This window comes from Oncorhynchus gorbuscha, linkage group LG19 (assembly GCF_021184085.1).
Source record: "Oncorhynchus gorbuscha isolate QuinsamMale2020 ecotype Even-year linkage group LG19, OgorEven_v1.0, whole genome shotgun sequence".
Classification (NCBI taxonomy): Eukaryota; Metazoa; Chordata; class Actinopteri; order Salmoniformes; family Salmonidae; genus Oncorhynchus; species Oncorhynchus gorbuscha.
The window spans coordinates 12,791,198-12,811,588 of record NC_060191.1 but is presented as its reverse complement, the minus strand read 5'-3'; the positions used below and the strand labels follow the sequence as shown (position 1 = coordinate 12,811,588).

General features: G+C 42.5%; 1 protein-coding gene across 2 annotated transcripts in view; it reads right to left on the bottom strand.

The window, feature by feature from the left end:
• The window catches only part of LOC124006039 (t-SNARE domain-containing protein 1-like), a 174,900-nt gene that overhangs the window by 112,648 nt on the left and 41,861 nt on the right, over nucleotides 1–20,391 (bottom strand). For both annotated transcript variants that reach the window (XM_046315699.1, XM_046315698.1), the window contains exons 3-4: nucleotides 12,011–12,088; nucleotides 11,677–11,746 (exon numbers count right to left, since the gene is read on the bottom strand). In XM_046315699.1, the coding sequence (XP_046171655.1) occupies nucleotides 11,677–11,746; nucleotides 12,011–12,088 (148 nt within the window). The remainder of the gene's footprint in view (nucleotides 1–11,676; nucleotides 11,747–12,010; nucleotides 12,089–20,391) is intronic.

Below are 20,391 nucleotides of genomic sequence, written 5' to 3'. Positions count from 1 at the left end.
GGGAATGAATTAAAACAGGTCATAATGGATTCTTATGTTTAGTACATGAAGCATTGGAAGATGATGATAATGTTGATGATAAGTGATGTGTTGTACATTTGACGTGTTATTTGTTGCATGGTTTTGAGTTAAAACCATTGCAGTACAGGTTATCCCAATCCATGTCAAACAGTGAATACAGTGTAGGCCTGAGGACAACAGAATTAGGATATTCACCTCCTGCGTATTAGGTTAGCTCATTTCATGCCTGCAGATCCAAAGGCACAGTCCTTCTCCACATAGATCAGTCATGTTGTTCCGAACTAGCCGTGAGTTTACCGTAATCCTCTGGATGTCTGAGAAGTCTTTGACTGAACCGTTAAACGATGACACATCAGTCAGAGGTTTAGCCATCTTAGTAATCCCTTCGGTTCCTGTGTGTGTGTGTGTGTGCGTGTGTGATTGTGTGATTGTGTGTGTGTGTGTGTGTGTGTGTGTGTGTGTGTGTGTGTGTGTGTGTGTGTGTGTGTGTGTGTGTGTGTGTGTGTGTGTGTGTGTGTGTGTGTGTGTGTGTGTGTGTGTGTGTGTGTGTGTGTGTGTGTGTGCGTGTTTGTGTGTGTGTGAGTGTGCGTGTTTGTGTGTGTGTGTGCGTGCGCGTGTGCGTGTTTGTGTGTGAGTGTGTGTGTGTGCGTGTTTGTGTGTGTGTGCATGTTTCCTTTACCTAACTAAGACACAACAGAGGGCTACAGTCAAACTTATTAGTGACAGTATGCAGGTGGATTTAAATACAAGCTTATTAGTGACAGTATGCAGGTGGATTTAAATACAAGCTTATTAGTGACAGTATGCAGGTGGATTTAAATACAAGCTTATTGGTGACAGTATGCAGGTGGATTTAAATACAAGCTTATTAGTGACAGTATGCAGGTGGATTTAAATACAAGCTTATTAGTGACAGTATGCAGGTGGATTTAAATACAAGCTTATTAGTGACATTATACAGGTGGTTTTAAATACAAGCTTATTGGTGACAGTATGCAGGTGGATTTAAATACAAGCTTATTAGTGACAGTATGCAGGTGGATTTAAATACAAGCTTATTAGTGACAGTATGCAGGTGGATGTAAATACAAGCTTATTAGTGACAGTATGCAGGTGGATTTAAATACAAGCTTATTAGTGACAGTATGCAGGTGGATTTAAATACAAGCTTATTAGTGACAGTATGCAGGTGGATTTAAATACAAGCTTATTAGTGACCGTATGCAGGTGGATTTAAATACAAGCTTATTAGTGACAGTATACAGGTGGATTTAAATACAAGCTTATTAGTGACAGTATGCAGGTGGATTTAAATACAAGCTTATTAGTGACAGTATGCAGGTGTAATGAATTTCCTCCTCTTCTTCCGAAGAGGAGAGGCGAAACGGATCAGAGGACCAATACGCGGCGTGGTAAGTGTCCATGGTTCTTTTAATACGTTAAGGTACACATGAACAACTGACTACAAAAAACAAGAAATGTGAAAACTCAAAACAGTCCTATCTGGTGCAAAGACAGAGACAGGAACAATCACCCACAAACACACAGTGAAACCCAGGCTACCTAAGTATGATTCTCAATCAGAGACAACTAATGACACCTGCCTCTGATTGAGAACCATACTAGGCCGAAACATAGAAATACCCAAATCATAGAAAAACAAACATAGACTGCCCACCCAACTCACGCCCTGACCATACTAACTAAATACAAAACACAGGAAATAAAGGTCAGAACGTGACAGCAGGTGGATTTAAATACAAGCTTATTAGTGACAGTATGCAGGTGGATTTAAATACAAGCTGATTAGTGACAGTATGCAGGTGGATTTAAATACAAGCTTATTAGTGACAGTATGCAGGTGGATTTAAATACAAGCTTATTATTGACAGTATGCAGGTGGATTTAAATACAAGCTTATTAGTGACAGTATGCAGGTGGATTTAAATACAAGCTTATTAGTGACAGTATGCAGGTGGATTTAAATACAAGCTTATTAGTGACAGTATGCAGGTGGATTTAAATACAAGCTTATTAGTGACAGTATGCAGGTGGATTTAAATACAAGCTTATTAGTGACAGTATGCAGGTGGATTTAAATACAAGCTTATTAGTGACAGTATGCAGGTGGATTTAAATACAAGCTTATTAGTGACAGTATACAGGTGGATTTAAATACAAGCTTATTAGTGACAGTATGCAGGTTGATTTAAATACAAGGTTATTAGTTAAATACAAGCTTATTAGTGACAGTATGCAGGTGGATTTAAATACAAGCTTATTAGTGACAGTATGCAGGTGGATTTAAATACAAGCTTATTAGTGACAGTATGCAGGTGGATTTAAATACAAGCTTATTAGTGACAGTATGCAGGTGGATTTAAATACAAGCTTATTAGTGACAGTATGCAGGTAGATTTAAATACAAGCTTATTAGTGACCGTATGCAGGTGGATTTAAATACAAGCTTATTAGTGACAGTATACAGGTGGATTTAAATACAAGCTTATTAGTGACAGTATGCAGGTTGATTTAAATACAAGCTTATTAGTTAAATACAAGCTTATTAGTGACAGTATGCAGGTGGATTTAAATACAAGCTTATTAGTGACAGTATGCAGGTGGATTTAAATACAAGCTTATTAGTGACAGTATGCAGGTTGATTTAAATACAAGCTTATTAGTTAAATACAAGCTTATTAGTGACAGTATGCAGGTGGATTTAAATACAAGTTTATTAGTGACAGTATGCAGGTGGATTTAAATACAAGCTTATTAGTGACAGTATGCAGGTGGATTTAAATACAAGCTTATTAGTGACAGTATGCTGGTGGATTTAAATACAAGCTTATTAGTGACAGTATGCAGGTGGATTTAAATACAAGCTGATTAGTGACAGTATGCAGGTGGATTTAAATACAAGCTTATTAGTGACAGTATGCAGGTGGATTTAAATACAAGCTTTTTAGTGACAGTATGCAGGTTGATTTAAATACAAGCTTATTAGTTAAATACAAGCTTATTAGTGACAGTATGCAGGTGGATTTAAATACAAGTTTATTAGTGACAGTATGCAGGTGGATTTAAATACAAGCTTATTAGTGACAGTATGCAGGTGGATTTAAATACAAGCTTATTAGTGACCGTATGCAGGTGGATTTAAATACAAGCTTATTAGTGACAGTATACAGGTGGATTTAAATACAAGCTTATTAGTGACAGTATGCAGGTGGATTTAAATACAAGCTGATTAGTGACAGTATTCAGGTGGATTTAAATACAAGCTGATTAGTGACAGTATGCAGGTGGATTTAAATACAAGCTTATTAGTGAGAGTATGCAGGTGAATTTAAATACAAGCTGATTAGTGACAGTATGCAGGTGGATTTAAATACAAGCTTATTGGTGACAGTATGCAGGTGGATTTAAATACAAGCTTATTAGTGACAGTATGCAGGTGGATTTAAATACAAGCTTATTAGTGACAGTATGCAGGTTGATTTAAATACAAGCTTATTACTTAAATACAAGCTTATTAGTGACAGTATGCAGGTGGATTTAAATACAAGCTGATTAGTGACAGTATGCAGGTGGATTTAAATACAAGCTTATTAGTGACAGTATGCAGGTGGATTTAAATACAAGCTTATTAGTGACAGTATGCAGGTGGATTTAAATACAAGCTTTTTAGTGACAGTATGCAGGTTGATTTAAATACAAGCTTATTAGTTAAATACAAGCTTATTAGTGACAGTATGCAGGTGGATTTAAATACAAGTTTATTAGTGACAGTATGCAGGTGGATTTAAATACAAGCTTATTAGTGACAGTATGCAGGTGGATTTAAATACAAGCTTATTAGTGACCGTATGCAGGTGGATTTAAATACAAGCTTATTAGTGACAGTATACAGGTGGATTTAAATACAAGCTTATTAGTGACAGTATGCAGGTGGATTTAAATACAAGCTTATTAGTGACAGTATGCAGGTGGATTTAAATACAAGCTTTTTAGTGACAGTATGCAGGTTGATTTAAATACAAGCTTATTAGTGACAGTATGCAGGTGGATTTAAATACAAGCTTATTAGTGACCGTATGCAGGTGGATTTAAATACAAGCTTATTAGTGACAGTATACAGGTGGATTTAAATACAAGCTTATTAGTGACAGTATGCAGGTGGATTTAAATACAAGTTTATTAGTGACAGTATGCAGGTGGATTTAAATACAAGCTTATTAGTGACAGTATGCAGGTGGATTTAAATACAAGCTTATTAGTGACCGTATGCAGGTGGATTTAAATACAAGCTTATTAGTGACAGTATACAGGTGGATTTAAATACAAGCTTATTAGTGACAGTATGCAGGTGGATTTAAATACAAGCTTATTAGTGACAGTATGCAGGTGGATTTAAATACAAGCTGATTAGTGACAGTATGCAGGTGGGTTTAAATACAAGCTGATTAGTGACAGTATGCAGGTGGATTTAAATACAAGCTTATTAGTGACAGTATGCAGGTGGATTTAAATACAAGCTTATTAGTGACAGTATGCAGGTGGATTTAAATACAAGCTTTTTAGTGACAGTATGCAGGTTGATTTAAATACAAGCTTATTAGTTAAATACAAGCTTATTAGTGACAGTATGCAGGTGGATTTAAATACAAGTTTATTAGTGACAGTATGCAGGTGGATTTAAATACAAGCTTATTAGTGACAGTATGCAGGTGGATTTAAATACAAGCTTATTAGTGACCGTATGCAGGTGGATTTAAATACAAGCTTATTAGTGACAGTATACAGGTGGATTTAAATACAAGCTTATTAGTGACAGTATGCAGGTGGATTTAAATACAAGCTGATTAGTGACAGTATGCAGGTGGATTTAAATACAAGCTGATTAGTGACAGTATGCAGGTGGATTTAAATACAAGCTTATTAGTGACAGTATGCAGGTGGATTTAAATACAAGCTGATTAGTGACAGTATGCAGGTGGATTTAAATACAAGCTGATTAGTGACAGTATGCAGGTGGATTTAAATACAAGCTTATTAGTGACAGTATGCAGGTGGATTCAACATCAGTACGCAGGTCAACCAACATCAAGGCGGTGGCCCGTTCCTGTAGGTTCATGCTCTACAACATCCGCAGAGTACGACCCTGCCTCACACAGGAAGCGGCGCAGGTCCTAATCCAGGCACTTGTCATCTCCCGTCTGGATTACTGCAACTCGCTGTTGGCTGGGCTCCCTGCCTGTGCCATTAAACCCCTTCAACTCATCCAGAACGCCGCAGCCCGTCTGGTGTTCAACCTTCCCAAGTTCTCTCACGTCACCCCGCTCCTCCGTTCTCTCCACTGGCTTCCAGTTGAAGCTCGCATCCGCTACAAGACCATGGTGCTTGCCTACGGAGCTGTGAGGGGAACGGCACCTCAGTACCTCCAGGCTAAATACAAGCTTATTAGTGACAGTATGCAGGTGGATTTAAATACAAGCTTATTAGTGACAGTATGCAGGTGGATTTAAATACAAGCTTATTAGTGACAGTATGCAGGTTGATTTAAATACAAGCTTATTAGTTAAATACAAGCTTATTAGTGACAGTATGCAGGTGGATTTAAATACAAGTTTATTAGTGACAGTATGCAGGTGGATTTAAATACAAGCTTATTAGTGACAGTATGCAGGTGGATTTAAATACAAGCTTATTAGTGACCGTATGCAGGTGGATTTAAATACAAGCTTATTAGTGACAGTATACAGGTGGATTTAAATACAAGCTTATTAGTGACAGTATGCAGGTGGATTTAAATACAAGCTGATTAGTGACAGTATGCAGGTGGATTTAAATACACGCTGATTAGTGACAGTATGCAGGTGGATTTAAATACAAGCTTATTAGTGACAGTATGCAGGTGGATTTAAATACAAGCTTATTAGTGACAGTATGCAGGTGGATGTAAATACAAGCTTATTAGTGACAGTATGCAGGTGGATTTAAATACAAGCTTATTAGTGACAGTATGCAGGTGGATTTAAATACAAGCTTATTAGTGACAGTATGCAGGTGGATTTAAATACAAGCTTATTAGTGACAGTATACAGGTGGATTTAAATACAAGCTTATTAGTGACAGTATGCAGGTGGATTTAAATACAAGCTTATTAGTGACAGTATGCAGGTGTAATGAATTTCCTCCTCTTCTTCCGAAGAGGAGAGGCGAAACGGATCAGAGGACCAATACGCAGCGTGGTAAGTGTCCATGGTTCTTTTTAATACGTTAAGGTACACATGAACAACTGACTACAAAAAACAAGAAATGTGAAAACTCAAAACAGTCCTATCTGGTGCAAAGACAGAGACAGGAACAATCACCCACAAACACACAGTGAAACCCAGGCTACCTAAGTATGATTCTCAATCAGAGACAACTAATGACACCTGCCTCTGATTGAGAACCATACTAGGCCGAAACATAGAAATACCCAAATCATAGAAAAACAAACATAGACTGCCCACCCAACTCACGCCCTGACCATACTAACTAAATACAAAACACAGGAAATAAAGGTCAGAACGTGACAGCAGGTGGATTTAAATACAAGCTTATTAGTGACAGTATGCAGGTGGATTTAAATACAAGCTGATTAGTGACAGTATGCAGGTGGATTTAAATACAAGCTTATTAGTGACAGTATGCCGGTGGATTTAAATACAAGCTTATTAGTGACAGTATGCAGCTGGATTTAAATACAAGCTTATTAGTGACAGTATGCAGGTGGATTTAAATACAAGCTTATTAGTGACAGTATGCAGGTGGATTTAAATACAAGCTTATTAGTGGCAGTATGCAGGTGGATTTAAATACAAGCTTATTAGTGACAGTATGCAGGTGTATTTAAATACAAGCTTATTAGTGACAGTATGCAGGTGTATTTAAATACAAGCTTATTAGTGACAGTATGCAGGTGGATTTAAATACAAGCTTATTAGTGACAGTATGCAGGTGGATTTAAATACAAGCTTATTAGTGACAGTATGCAGGTGGATTTAAATACAAGCTTATTAGTGACAGTATGCAGGTGGATTTAAATACAAGCTTATTAGTGACAGTATGCAGGTGGATTTAAATACAAGCTTATTAGTGACAGTATGCAGGTGGATTTAAAAGCACTTAGAGCACACTTATGATCCAGCATGGTGAATCAACTCCAACTTTCAGCTGCATCAGGGTAAAATGATTGACTAGATATTTTTCCTGGTTATTATAAGTACCTCAGCCAGCCCACAGCTACGGACTCTAATTAACCCAGGATACAGTATCTGCTCCACCCACCCATTTAACAGCAGCTTTTACATGTGTTCTAGTACTACCGGTCTTGCATGAATGGGCGAAGCAAGGCTGTTTTCACGAGTGGTTTGAATGCAGAGTGACAGAGACAGAGCATAATAAGTAATATACCAAAAACACAGAGGACATATTTTCTCTGGCTTTAGGGGGCATACTTGAAGCTCAACTTATTTCTCCCTTCAGAAGCTAGCGTGACTGTACTGTTGCTTGGTCTTCAACCTCGAGATTGCTCACTCTCTCTCTCTCACTCTCACTCTCACTCTTTCTCTCTCTGAAAAAACAGGAAGTCTATTTTCCCACTGTTTTCCACGAGGTTGTCTTGGTTCTTCCCACAGAGGCCAGGGAATTACAGTGACATGGCCCTGGTTCTGAGTTCACTAATACACTGAGGACTGTCTGTCTGTCTATTTTTCCCCTCATTTCCTCTCTCCAGATTTAGATCAATATTTGAGGACTAGGGTGGGTCTCTCTAGCTGTGTTCATCCCTGGGTCTCTATATCACGTTCTGACCATAGTTCTTGTGTGTTTTCCTTTTTTTTAGTGTTGGTCAGGACGTGAGCTGGGTGGGCATTCTATGTTGTATGTCTGGTTTGTCTATTTCTATGTTTGGCCTGATATGGTTCTCAATCAGAGGCAGGTGTTAGTCATTGTCTCTGATTGGGAACCATATTTAGGTAGCCTGTTTTGTGTTGGGATTGGTGGGTGGTTATTTCCGTGTCTGTGTTTGTTTCACCACACAGGACTGTTTTCACATTTATTGTTTTGTATATTTGCAGTGGTTTCTCTGTATTCGTCTTTATTAAAGATGGTTAACCCCAACCACGCTGCGTTTTGGTCCCCCTCTCCTTCCCAGGAAGAAAGCCGTTACACTCTACGGGGAGCACCAGGACAGAATGTACTGTACATCAGACCTGGATTCAAATCATATTCAGAATCCTACCTTTTAGTGTTTGATTTATCCCAGCGTTTCCCAAACTCGGTCCAGGAGACCCGAAGGGGCACGTTTAGTTTTTTGACCTAACACGCCACAGCTGATTCAAATAATCAAAGCTTGATTATGAGGTCATTATTTGAATCAGCTGTGTAGTGCTAGTGCAATAAAACTAAATGTGCCCCTTCGGGTTTCCAAGACCGAGTTTGGGAAACGCTGCTGTAGACTGTCTGGAGAATCAACTTGGCAGATTTTGCAGTCGTGTGATTGTTTCATTGTTTGCATTGCGCCACTTAAACTCAGTCAAGCCCTGATAAAGTATCTGAAATGAATTAAATAGTACTTGATCTCAGGTCTGATGTACTGTGCAGTATGTTGTGTCCAAGATAGGCTAGAGGGGACCAGGGCAGCACCAGGCTCGGAGGCCAAGCCTGCACAGACAGCACCAGGCACTAAATCAATGTTCTTATTGCAGATCTCCACAACCCGGTCTAGGGAGATTTGGTGAATTTAGAGAGTATTTGTTCAAGGCCTCTCACGCAAGCATGCATGCAGGCACTACAGCAGTAGTATATAGTTTCTTCTTCATCCCTCCTTCAAGCCTTGTCTATCGCTCTCTCTCTATATCATGCGATTTCATGAAATTAATTGTTCTATAGAGCTGTCTTTAAAAAACTAAATAGAGTATGATTATATTGACTCAAATAAACCCATGTAGCATTGTAGAAAACTAATTACTTTAGTGGAAAAAATAAATTATGTTTCTACATATTAGCACAGGGCTAATTTAGCTAATGGTCTTCACAGTAAATGTTTTTTCATCAACAAATAGAAGTTTGTTGTTTGTTTGTTTTATCAATGTTTTATCAATAATATATTTCACAGCACATTAGTTTGGTGGATTTTGTAATAGATGTGAATTTAGCAGAATATTTATTGATTGTAAAAAGGCAGTATAGTATGGTAATACTGTGCAGTTATGTGTGGAGGTTGTTTATAGGAACCTCAGTGTGTCTGATGTAACACTATTTAATATCCCATCAAAAATGTCATCATGTCATTTTATAGCCCCATGAAAAAAACATAGGGGTTATTTGCTAAAGGTTCGTGATAGGGGTTATTTGCTAAAGGTTCTTGATAGGGGTTATTTGCTAAAACTCCTTGATAAATGTGGATCTGTCTCTGCAAGATAAAAGCCCTGGGTACATACAGTAATTGACAAAACGTTTCCTACAGTATCCTCCATCTATAGCTCCAGTGTCTGTACTGTACGGTACTGTACTGTGTGAGGGCTTTGCTGTGGGGAGCCCGTGGCAGAAGGTATGCCTTATGGCTGGTTGAGGAGAGGCTCTCCGAGGCCCTCTGTGGCAGTTGGCCTTCTGTCTGTCTGTCTGTCTGTCTGTCTGTCTGTCTGTCTGTCTGTCTGTCTGTCTGTCTGTCTGTCTGTCTGTCTGTCTGTCTGTCTGTCTGTCTGTCTGTCTGTCTGTCTGTCTGTCTGTCTGTCTGTCTGTCTGTCTGTCTGTCTGTCTGTCTGTCTGTCTGTCTGTCTGTCTGTCTGTCTGTCTGTCTGTCTGTCAGAGCAGAATCTGTTCTCCTCTCCTTCTCTCTTGTCCCTCTCCTCCCTTCATCTCTTCTCCTCCCTCTTCTTCTCTCTCCTCTCCTTCATCTCGCCTCTCCTCCCTCTTCTTCTCCTCCCTCTCTCCTCTCCTTCATCTCGCCTCTCCTCCCTCTTCTTCTCCTCCCTCTCTCCTCTCCTTCATCTCGCCTCTCCTCCCTCTTCTTCTCCCCCTCTCCTCCCCATCTCCTCTCCCTCTCCTCTTTCTCCTCTCCTCTAAACAGTGTCCTCGTCCTCTGGTGGGTTACGGACAAGTCGCCACAGAATGCCTAATGCACTAACAAAGACAATGACACTCAGAGGGTGGGAGCGATTAATCCACTTAGACTTTTGCTGTGTGCATTTCCACGATTACAAGGACGGGTCCAATTCTATTAACCGTGAGATTGTGGTTGTAGCCGGGAGTAGAGTGGTAGACCGTGGGTGCAGATGGTCGGTTAACATTCTTAACCAGAGGCACGAAGGAAATGTGTTTTGATTTGGCATCTTCTCCCTTTCAAAGGCGTTTGTGTGTACTGTAAAATATGCCCACCATTACAATAGTAGATGAAGACAATCCTCTCTCGTGAAAATGTTTAAAAATCCACCCCATCAATCAACCGTCCTCGCTACAGTTACGGTAGTTGCTTGAAGTGGCAGTGAGTAGCCGTGAGTATGTGGCATCCACTCAACATGAAATTTATCTTACTGCACCATTCAACAATTCAACTGTACCAATAACCATTCAACTGCACCATTCAACAATTCAAATGCACCATTCAACCCTTCAATTGTACCATTCAACCATTCAACTGCACCATTCAACCATTCAACTGCACCATTCAATAATTCAACTGCACCATTCAATAATTCAACTGCACCATTCAATAATTCACCTGCACCATTCAGCAATTCAAATGCACCATTCACCCATAATTTCAAGACACTAGAATACATTACTGTAGCTGTTGACAGCTGACACAGAGGGGTCACATCACATGGAAAACCATTTTGTTTCTAGTAATTCAGAGCAGTGAGCCCAGATCATTGTGTATAATGGTTCACTTCCTGCATCAATATTGATGAACAGAAAGCAAAAGAAACACACACACACACACATCCACACGCACGCACGCGCACGCACGCACGCACGCACGCACGCACGCACGCACGCACGCACGCACGCACGCACACACACACACACACACACACACACACACACACACACACACACACACACACACACAAAGAGTCAGACAGTGTAGGTTTCCAAGGTGGTCATAAAAAAATTGTTGATAGAATTGATGACATGCAAGGCAGCACAGTGGGGTGTAATGCATTTTAAACAGACACAATCATCTCAGATTGGCCACTTTGTCATCAGGCAGGAATTTGGTAATTGCTGGCAGCTCAACTAAAACAAGTAGAATCAATATCAGCTATGAAAAAGGAGGTTGAAACAAAGAGAAAATATGCTCTGTTCTGGAGCTACTTGGTTTAATGTGACCCTCGGCATGAATAAAGGACAGACAGACAAGCAGCATGAACACTCAGATGCTATGTATCAGGCTACACTTTATCTGTAGCTAAAGCATGGTTGCAGCACTATGTGATGTCAATAACACAGCAATACATGGTTAGTGTTCAGACGGTTGGTTAATTGAGGGAGGAAGCAGTTGATTGACTCGCTTGAGTTGCACACTAATGTGTTGATATGAATATGTAAGTACTTTAATTTCCGTGTGTGTGTGTGTGTGTGTGTGTTGTGATTACTCACAGGCTCTGTCGCAGTTCAGCAGTGTCTCTGGACGTTCCTAACGATTGAAGAGACTTCTCTAATGCTACAACTGAGATGGGGAGGAACATATAGTATTGTAAACATCAAAGACGTTCAAGTGCTTTTAGAGTAATATCTCAAAAGTATAACAGGAAAGACACACACACACACACACACACACACACACACACACACACACACACACACACACACACACACACACACACACACACACACACACACACACACACACACACACACACACACACACACACACACACACACACACACACACACACACACACACACACACACACATATTTACAAGACTCACCATTTGCATTGATCTGGAAAATGTTGGAGGTGGTCTCTTGAAACACGTCTTGCAGCTCTGAGGAGCTGACCTGTGTTGCTTGGAGAAGACATGATTTCAGTTCGATGGAGCATGATAAAAACACACCAATAACAAGGCAGATATTTGAGATAAAACACAACAATGTTCCATCATGAAATGTGTTACAGTGAATATGCGGTTTAGCCTTGTCCAGGACTGTAATCTGGGTCCATCGACTATGAACCAAACACCTTAGGTAACTGCTAAATAGCTCTGAGGGAATGTACATTGTTTTCCTAATGACATGAAGGTCATGGACATGTCTTTGCCTCTTCAGTAGTCACGACAGGTAAGAATATGTATTTATTTTTCCTAATAGCAGTGAGCAGGAAGTAAATTGTAGCTGATGGGTTATGTGGGCAAGACTATTCTCCCTGATCAAAAGGACAGAATGTCACAGAGCAAGAACGCCAGAAAGAACTGATCATTGTCAACTGGAGAAAAGTAACAGCAGTAGAACATAGTGGCACACATGAAACACAGACCAAGGTCGGACTCTATCTAATTCTGACCCCTAAAGTGACTGTAATTGAGTAATTGTAAAGTTATTTTTGGACATTTTTATCAGACTACTACCAGTAGTGTTTCAGCAGGTGTGAAAATGACAATGGGTGGTGGGGGATTACTGGATGGAATGAAAAGGTACGGGAAAAGAAAGAGGAAATATGTTGAACCTGCATACTGTATGAGCATTGTTCCATTAAGCTGTGCTCTAAAACCACAACTGAGGCACAGAATAACAAAAGAAAGGTTTGCAGTTCACTGAGACATATGATCGACACGTCTGCATATTAAGGGTCATTCACTTGATTTAACAAACTATGGACAGTTTGCTGTGGTGGAAACAATAGGGATTAAGTCAAACGTACACGCTACATGATAGCGATACATTTTCAAATGGTGTCATTTTTCAGTACAATGACCTTTACTTCCCCTAGTGTGATCTACATTCTCCTGCCTTCGACACACGCTTGTCGGATGGAGGAACATATAGTATTGGCGGATGCTCAATGTTCATGCTGCTTCACATGGAACCACCTATGTCTGTGTGGAGGAACTCAGAGGGCTAAGTCATCCCTCTCCTTACATCAGTGACCCAGTGTTTCACACTCTGCTGATGGAGGGATAGAGGGAGAGATGGAAGGATGGAGGACTACAGAAGGGTGACACAAGGTCACCCAATGATACGGATGGTCAGTGCGATTTCAGGGGAGACATTGATTACTCTGCACCATTCTACCCACTAACCAGTGGCATTACCCTGGTCTCTCTTCTGTCTGTTCATCCTTGTATGCCATCTGATTAGGCTTTGTTTGTCTCTGTGAGTATGTGAGTGTTCATATATGTGCGTGGGTGTAACTTCTCAGACTACACTCGGTTGGGGGCTTAGCTAGTTGGGTTGGCTTAGCTAGCTGTATTTGAGTGTGTGTGCATGCTTATGTGTAGTCAGGTCTGCGATGTGTGTGTGATGTCTGACCACGCCCGGTTCACGGTAGAACGAGTTGAATGTGTGTGAGACAGATATCGTGGCAGGCCCAGCCATCCACTGCAGACTGCTGTGTTACGTAAATACACCCCTGCTGGTGGGGAAGCGGTGGCACGACGGGATCACTTCTAAGCCCTTTATCTTCCACCACCTGGATCCAGCCCCACTCTATCTTCAATTATCACACACACACGCGCGCACACACATACACACATACACGCGCACACATACACACGCACACACATACACACATACACGTGCACACATACACACGCACACACGTACACACATACACGCGCACACACACGCACACACACAGACACATGCACACACAGTCACACACAGGCACACACACACAAAGACCTGCTTCAAAACAGCACTCCCATATCAAAAGATATGCAAATACAGCACCATTGGAAAGTATTCAGATCCCTTGACTTCTTCCACATTGTGTTACATTACAGCCTTATTCTGAATTAAATAAATACAAATCTCAGCAAGCTACACACAATACCCATAATGACAAAGCGAAAACAGTTTTTTTTAAACATTTTTTAAAAAATTTTTGCATAAAAAAACAGAAATACCTTATTTACATAAGTATTCGGACCCTTTGCTATGAGTCTCGAAACTGAGCTCAAGTGCATCCTGTTTCTATTGATCATCCTTGAGATGTTTCAGCAACTTAATTGGAATCTGCCTGTGGTAAATGTATTTGACTGGACATGATTTGGAAAGCCACACAGCTCTCTATTTAAGGTTCCACAGTTGACAGTGCATGTCAGGGCAAAAACCAAGCCATGAGGTCGAAGGAATTGTCCATAGTTTGGAGCATCAAGAGTTGCTTGCTAGAGCTGGCCGCCCAGCCAAACTGAGCAATCGGGAGAGAAGGACCTTGGTCAGGGAGGTGACCAAGAACCTGATAGTCACTCTGACATAGCTCCAGAGTTCCTCAGTGGAGATGGGAGAACCTTCCAGAAGGACAACCATCTCTACAGCACTCCACCAATCAGGCCTTTATGGCCAGACAGAAGCCACTCCTCATGAACTTCTCTAGGTTAGGGGGCAGCATTGGGAATTAAGGATGAAAAGCGTGCCCAAACTAAACTGCCTGCTACTCAGCCACAAAAGCTAGAATATGCATATCATTAGTAGATTTGGACAGAAAACACTCTGAAGTTTCTAAAACTCTTTGAATGATGTCTGTCAAAACAACGGCGCGGTGCAGACGGGCGGCACTGGCGGCGCTGGGCAGACGGGTGGCTCAGGCGGCGCTGGAGAGGAGGAAGGCTCTGGTAGCGCCGGAGAGGCGGGAGACTCCGACAGCGCTGGAGAGGAGGAAGGATCTGGTAGCGCCGGAGAGGCGGGAGACTCCGGCAGCGCTGGAGAGGTGGGAGACTCCGGCAGCGCTGGAGAGGAGGGAGCCCCTGTAAGGATGGACCGGAGAGACAGCCTGTCGCGGGGGGCTGCCACCGGAGGGCTGGTGCGTGGAGGTGGTGACGGATAGACCGGGCCGTGCAGGCGCACTGGAGCACTTGAACACCGAGCCTGCCCAACCTTACCCGGTTGAATGGTCCCGGTCGCCCTGCCAGTGTGGCGAGGTGGAATAGCCCGCATTGGGCTATGCAGGTGAACCGGCGACACCGTGCGCAAGGTTGGTGCCATGTAAGCCGGCCCAAGGAGACGCACTGGAGACCAGATGCGTAGAGCCGGCTTCATGGCAATTGGCTCGATGCCCACTCTAGCCCGGCCGATACGCAGAGCTGGAATGTACCGCACCGGGCTATGCACCCGCACTGGGGACACTGTGCGCTTCACAGCATAACACGGTACCCGCCCGGTCTCTCTCGTCCCCCGGTAACCACAGGAAGTTGGCTCAGGTCTCCTTCTTGGCGTAGCCATACTCCCTGTGAGCCTCCCCTCAAGACATTTCTGGGGCTGACTCTCAGGCTTCCATCCACGACGCCGCGCTGCCTCCTCATACCAGCACCTCTCCGCTTTCCCCGCCTCCAGTTCTTCCTCGGGGCGGCGATATTCTCCTGGCTGAGCCCAGGGTCCTTTACCATCCAATTCGTCCTCCCATGTCCATTCTTCCAAGTAGTGCAGCCTCTCCGACTGCTGCTGCTGCTGCTCCTGTTGCTGCTGCATCTGTTGCTTCTCCTGCTGCTGCTTTTTCCGTTGCCCGTTACCACGCCACTTGGTCCTGTTGTGGTGGGTGATTCTGTAACGGTTCTCTTTCGGTGAAGTAGAGTCAGACCAAAATGCGGCGTGGCTATTGCAATCCATGTTTAATGAAACAAAGTAAACACGAATCAAATACAAAAACAATAAACGTACCACGAAAACCGAAACAGCCTAATACTGGTGCAAAGTAACACAGAGACAGTAACAAGGACAATCACCCACAAAACCCAACACCAAACAGGCTACCAAAATATGGTTCCCAATCAGAGACAATGATGAACACCTGCCTCTGATTGAGAACCATATCAGGCCAAACATAGAACTAGACAAACTAGACATGTAACATATAATGCCCACCCAGCTCACACCCTGACCAACCAAAACATAGAAACATACAAAGCAAACTATGGTCAGGGTGTGACACACAAGCTCAGTCTTGCGCGTTCACATGATAGTTCGCTCTGTTCCATTGCAAATCTACAGACAAAGGAATTCTCCGGTTGGAACATTTATGACCGCGCGTTTTGGAACTACTGAACATTACACGCCAATGTAAACTCAGATTTTGGGATATAAATATGAACTTTACAGAACAAAACATACATGTATTGTGTAACATGATGTCCTATGAGTGTCATCTGATCAAGATCATCAAAGGTTAGTGATTAATTATATCTATATTTCTGCTTTTTGTGACTCCTCTCTTTGGCTGAAAAAATGGCTGTGTGTTTCTGTGACTTGGTTCTGACCTAACATAATCATTTGGTTTGCTTTGGTCGTAAAGCCTATTGAAATCGGACACTGTGGCTGGATTTACAACAAGTGTATCTTTAAAATGGTGTAAAATACATGTATGTTTGAGGAATTCTAATTATGGGATTTCTGTTGTTTTGAATTTGGCACCCTGCAGTTTCACTGGCTGTTGACGAGGTGGGACGCTACCATCCCACGTACCCTAGAGAGGTTAAAAGGCACATGACAGCCCATTTCGAGTTCATGAGAAACAAGATTCTCTGGTCTGATGAAACCAAGATTGAACTCTTTGGCTTGAATGCCAAGAGTCACGTCTGGAGGAAACCTATCACAATCCCTACGGTGAAGCATGGTGGTGGCAGCATCACTGTTTTTCAGTGGCTGGGACTGGGAGACTAGTCAGGATTGAGGGAAAGATTAACGGAGCAAAGTACAGAGACCTCCTTAATGAAAAATCTCTCCAGAGCGCTCAGGACCTCAAACTGAGCAAAGGTTCACCTTCCAACAAGACAATGACCCTAAACACACGCAGGAGTGGCTTTGGGACAAGTTTTTGAATGTCCTTGAGTGGCTCAGCCAGAGTTCGGACTTGAACTCGATCAAACATCTCTGGAGAGACCTGAAAATTAATGACCAGCAACTCTCCCCATCCAACCTGACAGAGCTTGAGAGGATATGCAGAGAAGAATGGGAGAAACTCCCAAAATACAAGTGTGCCGAGCTTGTAGCGCCGTACCCAAGAAGACTCGAGGCTGTAATCGCTGCCAAAGGTGCTGCAACAAAGTGCTGAGTAAAGGGTCTGAATACTTATGTAAACGTGATATTTATGTTATATTTTATTTTATAAATTAGCAAACATTTCTAACAACCTGTTTTTGCTTTATCATTATGGGTTATTGAGTGTAGACTGATGAGGAAAAAACGATTTAATCAATTTTAGAAAAAGTCTGTAATGTTACAAAATGTGGAAAAAGTGGAGGGGTCTGAATACTTTCCGAATGCACTGTATACAAACGTTGTCATGAGCAACCTCTCTCCTTCCTTTTCACCTTATTTACCCATCACTATCTGACACGAACACATGAGTATGCACACGCACACACACACACACACACACACACACACACACACACACACACACACACACACACACACACACACACACACACACACACACACACACACACACACACACACACACACACACACACACACACACACACACACACATGACAACGACTAGTGGAAGGTATCTGACACAGTCATTACTCTAGTGTCCCCATGTCCCCGCAAGGTGGTCTTGGATTCCTGGCGGCTACACTGGACAGTGTCCTGGCTCTCTGCCAGACAAGCTGGCACAGAAAGAACAAGGGATGGAGGGAGGTGGAGAGAGGAAAGGAATGGAGAGGAGAGAATAGAGAAGGGTGAGGCAGGATGAAAGACTAAGATAGGGACAGAAAGGTAGCCAGGCCTGGGAACATTTTTAGGCATTTAAAAATGTTTAATGTGTTTAATTGGGTCTTTTTTCTTCCTTGGTCTCCTATCTGTCTCTACAGTGCTTTGGAAGACGTCTGAAACTATAATCACGTCATAACGCCTAGCAGATCTACATCCAACTGCATCACTCAGCACAATCTCCATAAAGAGAGTGTTAAGGGAAGTGATTAAAATGTGTCTTCACACTGCAGTACCACAGGTTGAGGAATGCTGAACAACCGATACAGAAGCTGCTGATTTCGCCCTACACACACACGCAAACACGCAAACACGCAAAACATGCACAGTACTACCGTGATGAATGAAAACCTCAGCAGCACGCGAGAGACAAATTAACATCCTGGCCTTTGCAGTGTCGCTTGTCGATATAGCAAATGCACTATCTGCAACACGTTCAATTACACTCTCAAATCAGAGAGCAACTTAATCAAACGCTCCCATCTCATTATCTTTGAGGTCAGCAGCTGTCGTTCCACTGTGGAAACTCTTCCTAAAACAGGGCCAGGCCGGGCATAGACCCACTGCAGGGGAAAAATAGCTTTTTCTCATTTCTTGCTCCCAGAGGAGCTTCCAACTTCTAAAGACTATTTCAGTATGTGATGCCTTTTTATACTTACACACAAATAGTTTTGTTTGGGACAAAAAAGTATGCCAGTGTTTGATTCGAGCGATCTAACCAAGGTCAGGTCATTTTCAGATAATTCTCACAAGCTTGTGTTAACTCCCATAGCTAACTTGGTTTTTAGTCTTCCGAACAATCACTCGAACAGTCACACTACGCAACTAAACACAGGCCATGTTGCGTTGCAATAAAACATGCTTTAGCCTAGCCTGCATACACTGCAGTTGCTATAACAAAGTTAATGCTAGGTTCATTTTGGGGCATGATGTGAGCAGGCCTGGAGATACAGTACCTGGAGTGACAAGGCAACAAAAACACACAACAAGCATTAAAGATTCACCGTTTCAACACAGCTCTACCCTCCACCCACTCCAGAGTGATCTCTTCTCCTCTGTTGGTGTGTTCCAGAGTGATCTCTTCTCCTCTGTTGGTGTGTTCCAGAGTGATCTCTTCTCCTCTGTTGGTGTGTTCCAGAGTGATCTCTTCTACTCTGTTGGTGTGGAGTGATCTCTTCTCCTCTGTTGGTGTGTTCCAGAGTGATCTCTTCTCCTCTGTTGGTGTGTTCCAGAGTGATCTCTTCTCCTCTGTTGGTGTGTTCCAGAGTGATCTCTTCTCCTCTGTTGGTGTGTTCCAGAGTGATCTCTTCTCCTCTGTTGCTGTGTTCCAGAGTGATCTCTTCTCCTCTGTTGGTGTGTTCCAGAGTGATCTCTTCTCCTCTGTTGGTGTGTTCCAGTTGGTGATCTCTTCTCCTCTGTTGGTGTGTTCCAGAGTGATCTCTTCTCCTCTGTTGGTGTGTTCCAGAGTGATCTCTTCTCCTCTGTTGGTGTGTTCCAGAGTGATCTCTTCTCCTCTGTTGGTGTGTTCCAGAGTGATCTCTTCTCCTCTGTTGGTGTGTTCCAGAGTGATCTCTTCTCCTCTGTTGGTGTGTTCCAGAGTGATCTCTTCTCCTCTGTTGGTGTGTTCCAGAGTGATCTCTTCTCCTCTGTTGGTGTGTTCCAGAGTGATCTCTTCTCCTCTGTTGGTGTGTTCCAGAGTGATCTCTTCTCCTCTGTTGGTGTGTTCCAGAGTGATCTCTTCTCCTCTGTTGGTGTGTTCCAGAGTGATCTCTTCTCCTCTGTTGGTGTGTTCCAGAGTGATCTCTTCTCCTCTGTTGGTGTGTTCCAGGGTGATCTCTTCTCCTCTGTTGGTGTGTTCCAGGGTGATCTCTTCTCCACTGTTGGTGTGTTCCAGAGTGATCTCTTCTCCTCTGTTGGTGTGTTCCAGGGTGATCTCTTCTCCTCTGTTGGTGTGTTCCAGAGTGATCTCTTCTCCTCTGTTGGTGTGTTCCAGGGTGATCTCTTCTCCTCTGTTGGTGTGTTCCAGAGTGATCTCTTCTCCTCTGTTGGTGTGTTCCAGGGTGATCTCTTCTCCTCTGTTGGTGTGTTCCAGAGTGATCTCTTCTCCTCTGTTGGTGTGTTCCAGAGTGATCTCTTCTCCTCTGTTGGTGTGTTCCAGAGTGATCTCTTCTCCTCTGTTGGTGTGTTCCAGAGTGATCTCTTCTCCTCTGTTGGTGTGTTCCAGAGTGATCTCTTCTCCTCTGTTGGTGTGTTCCAGAGTGATCTCTTCTCCTCTGTTGGTGTGTTCCAGAGTGATCTCTTCTCCTCTGTTGGTGTGTTCCAGAGTGATCTCTTCTCCTCTGTTGGTGTGTTCCAGAGTGATCTCTTCTCCTCTGTTGGTGTGTTCCAGAGTGATCTCTTCTCCTCTGTTGGTGTGTTTCAGAGTGATCTCTTCTCCTCTGTT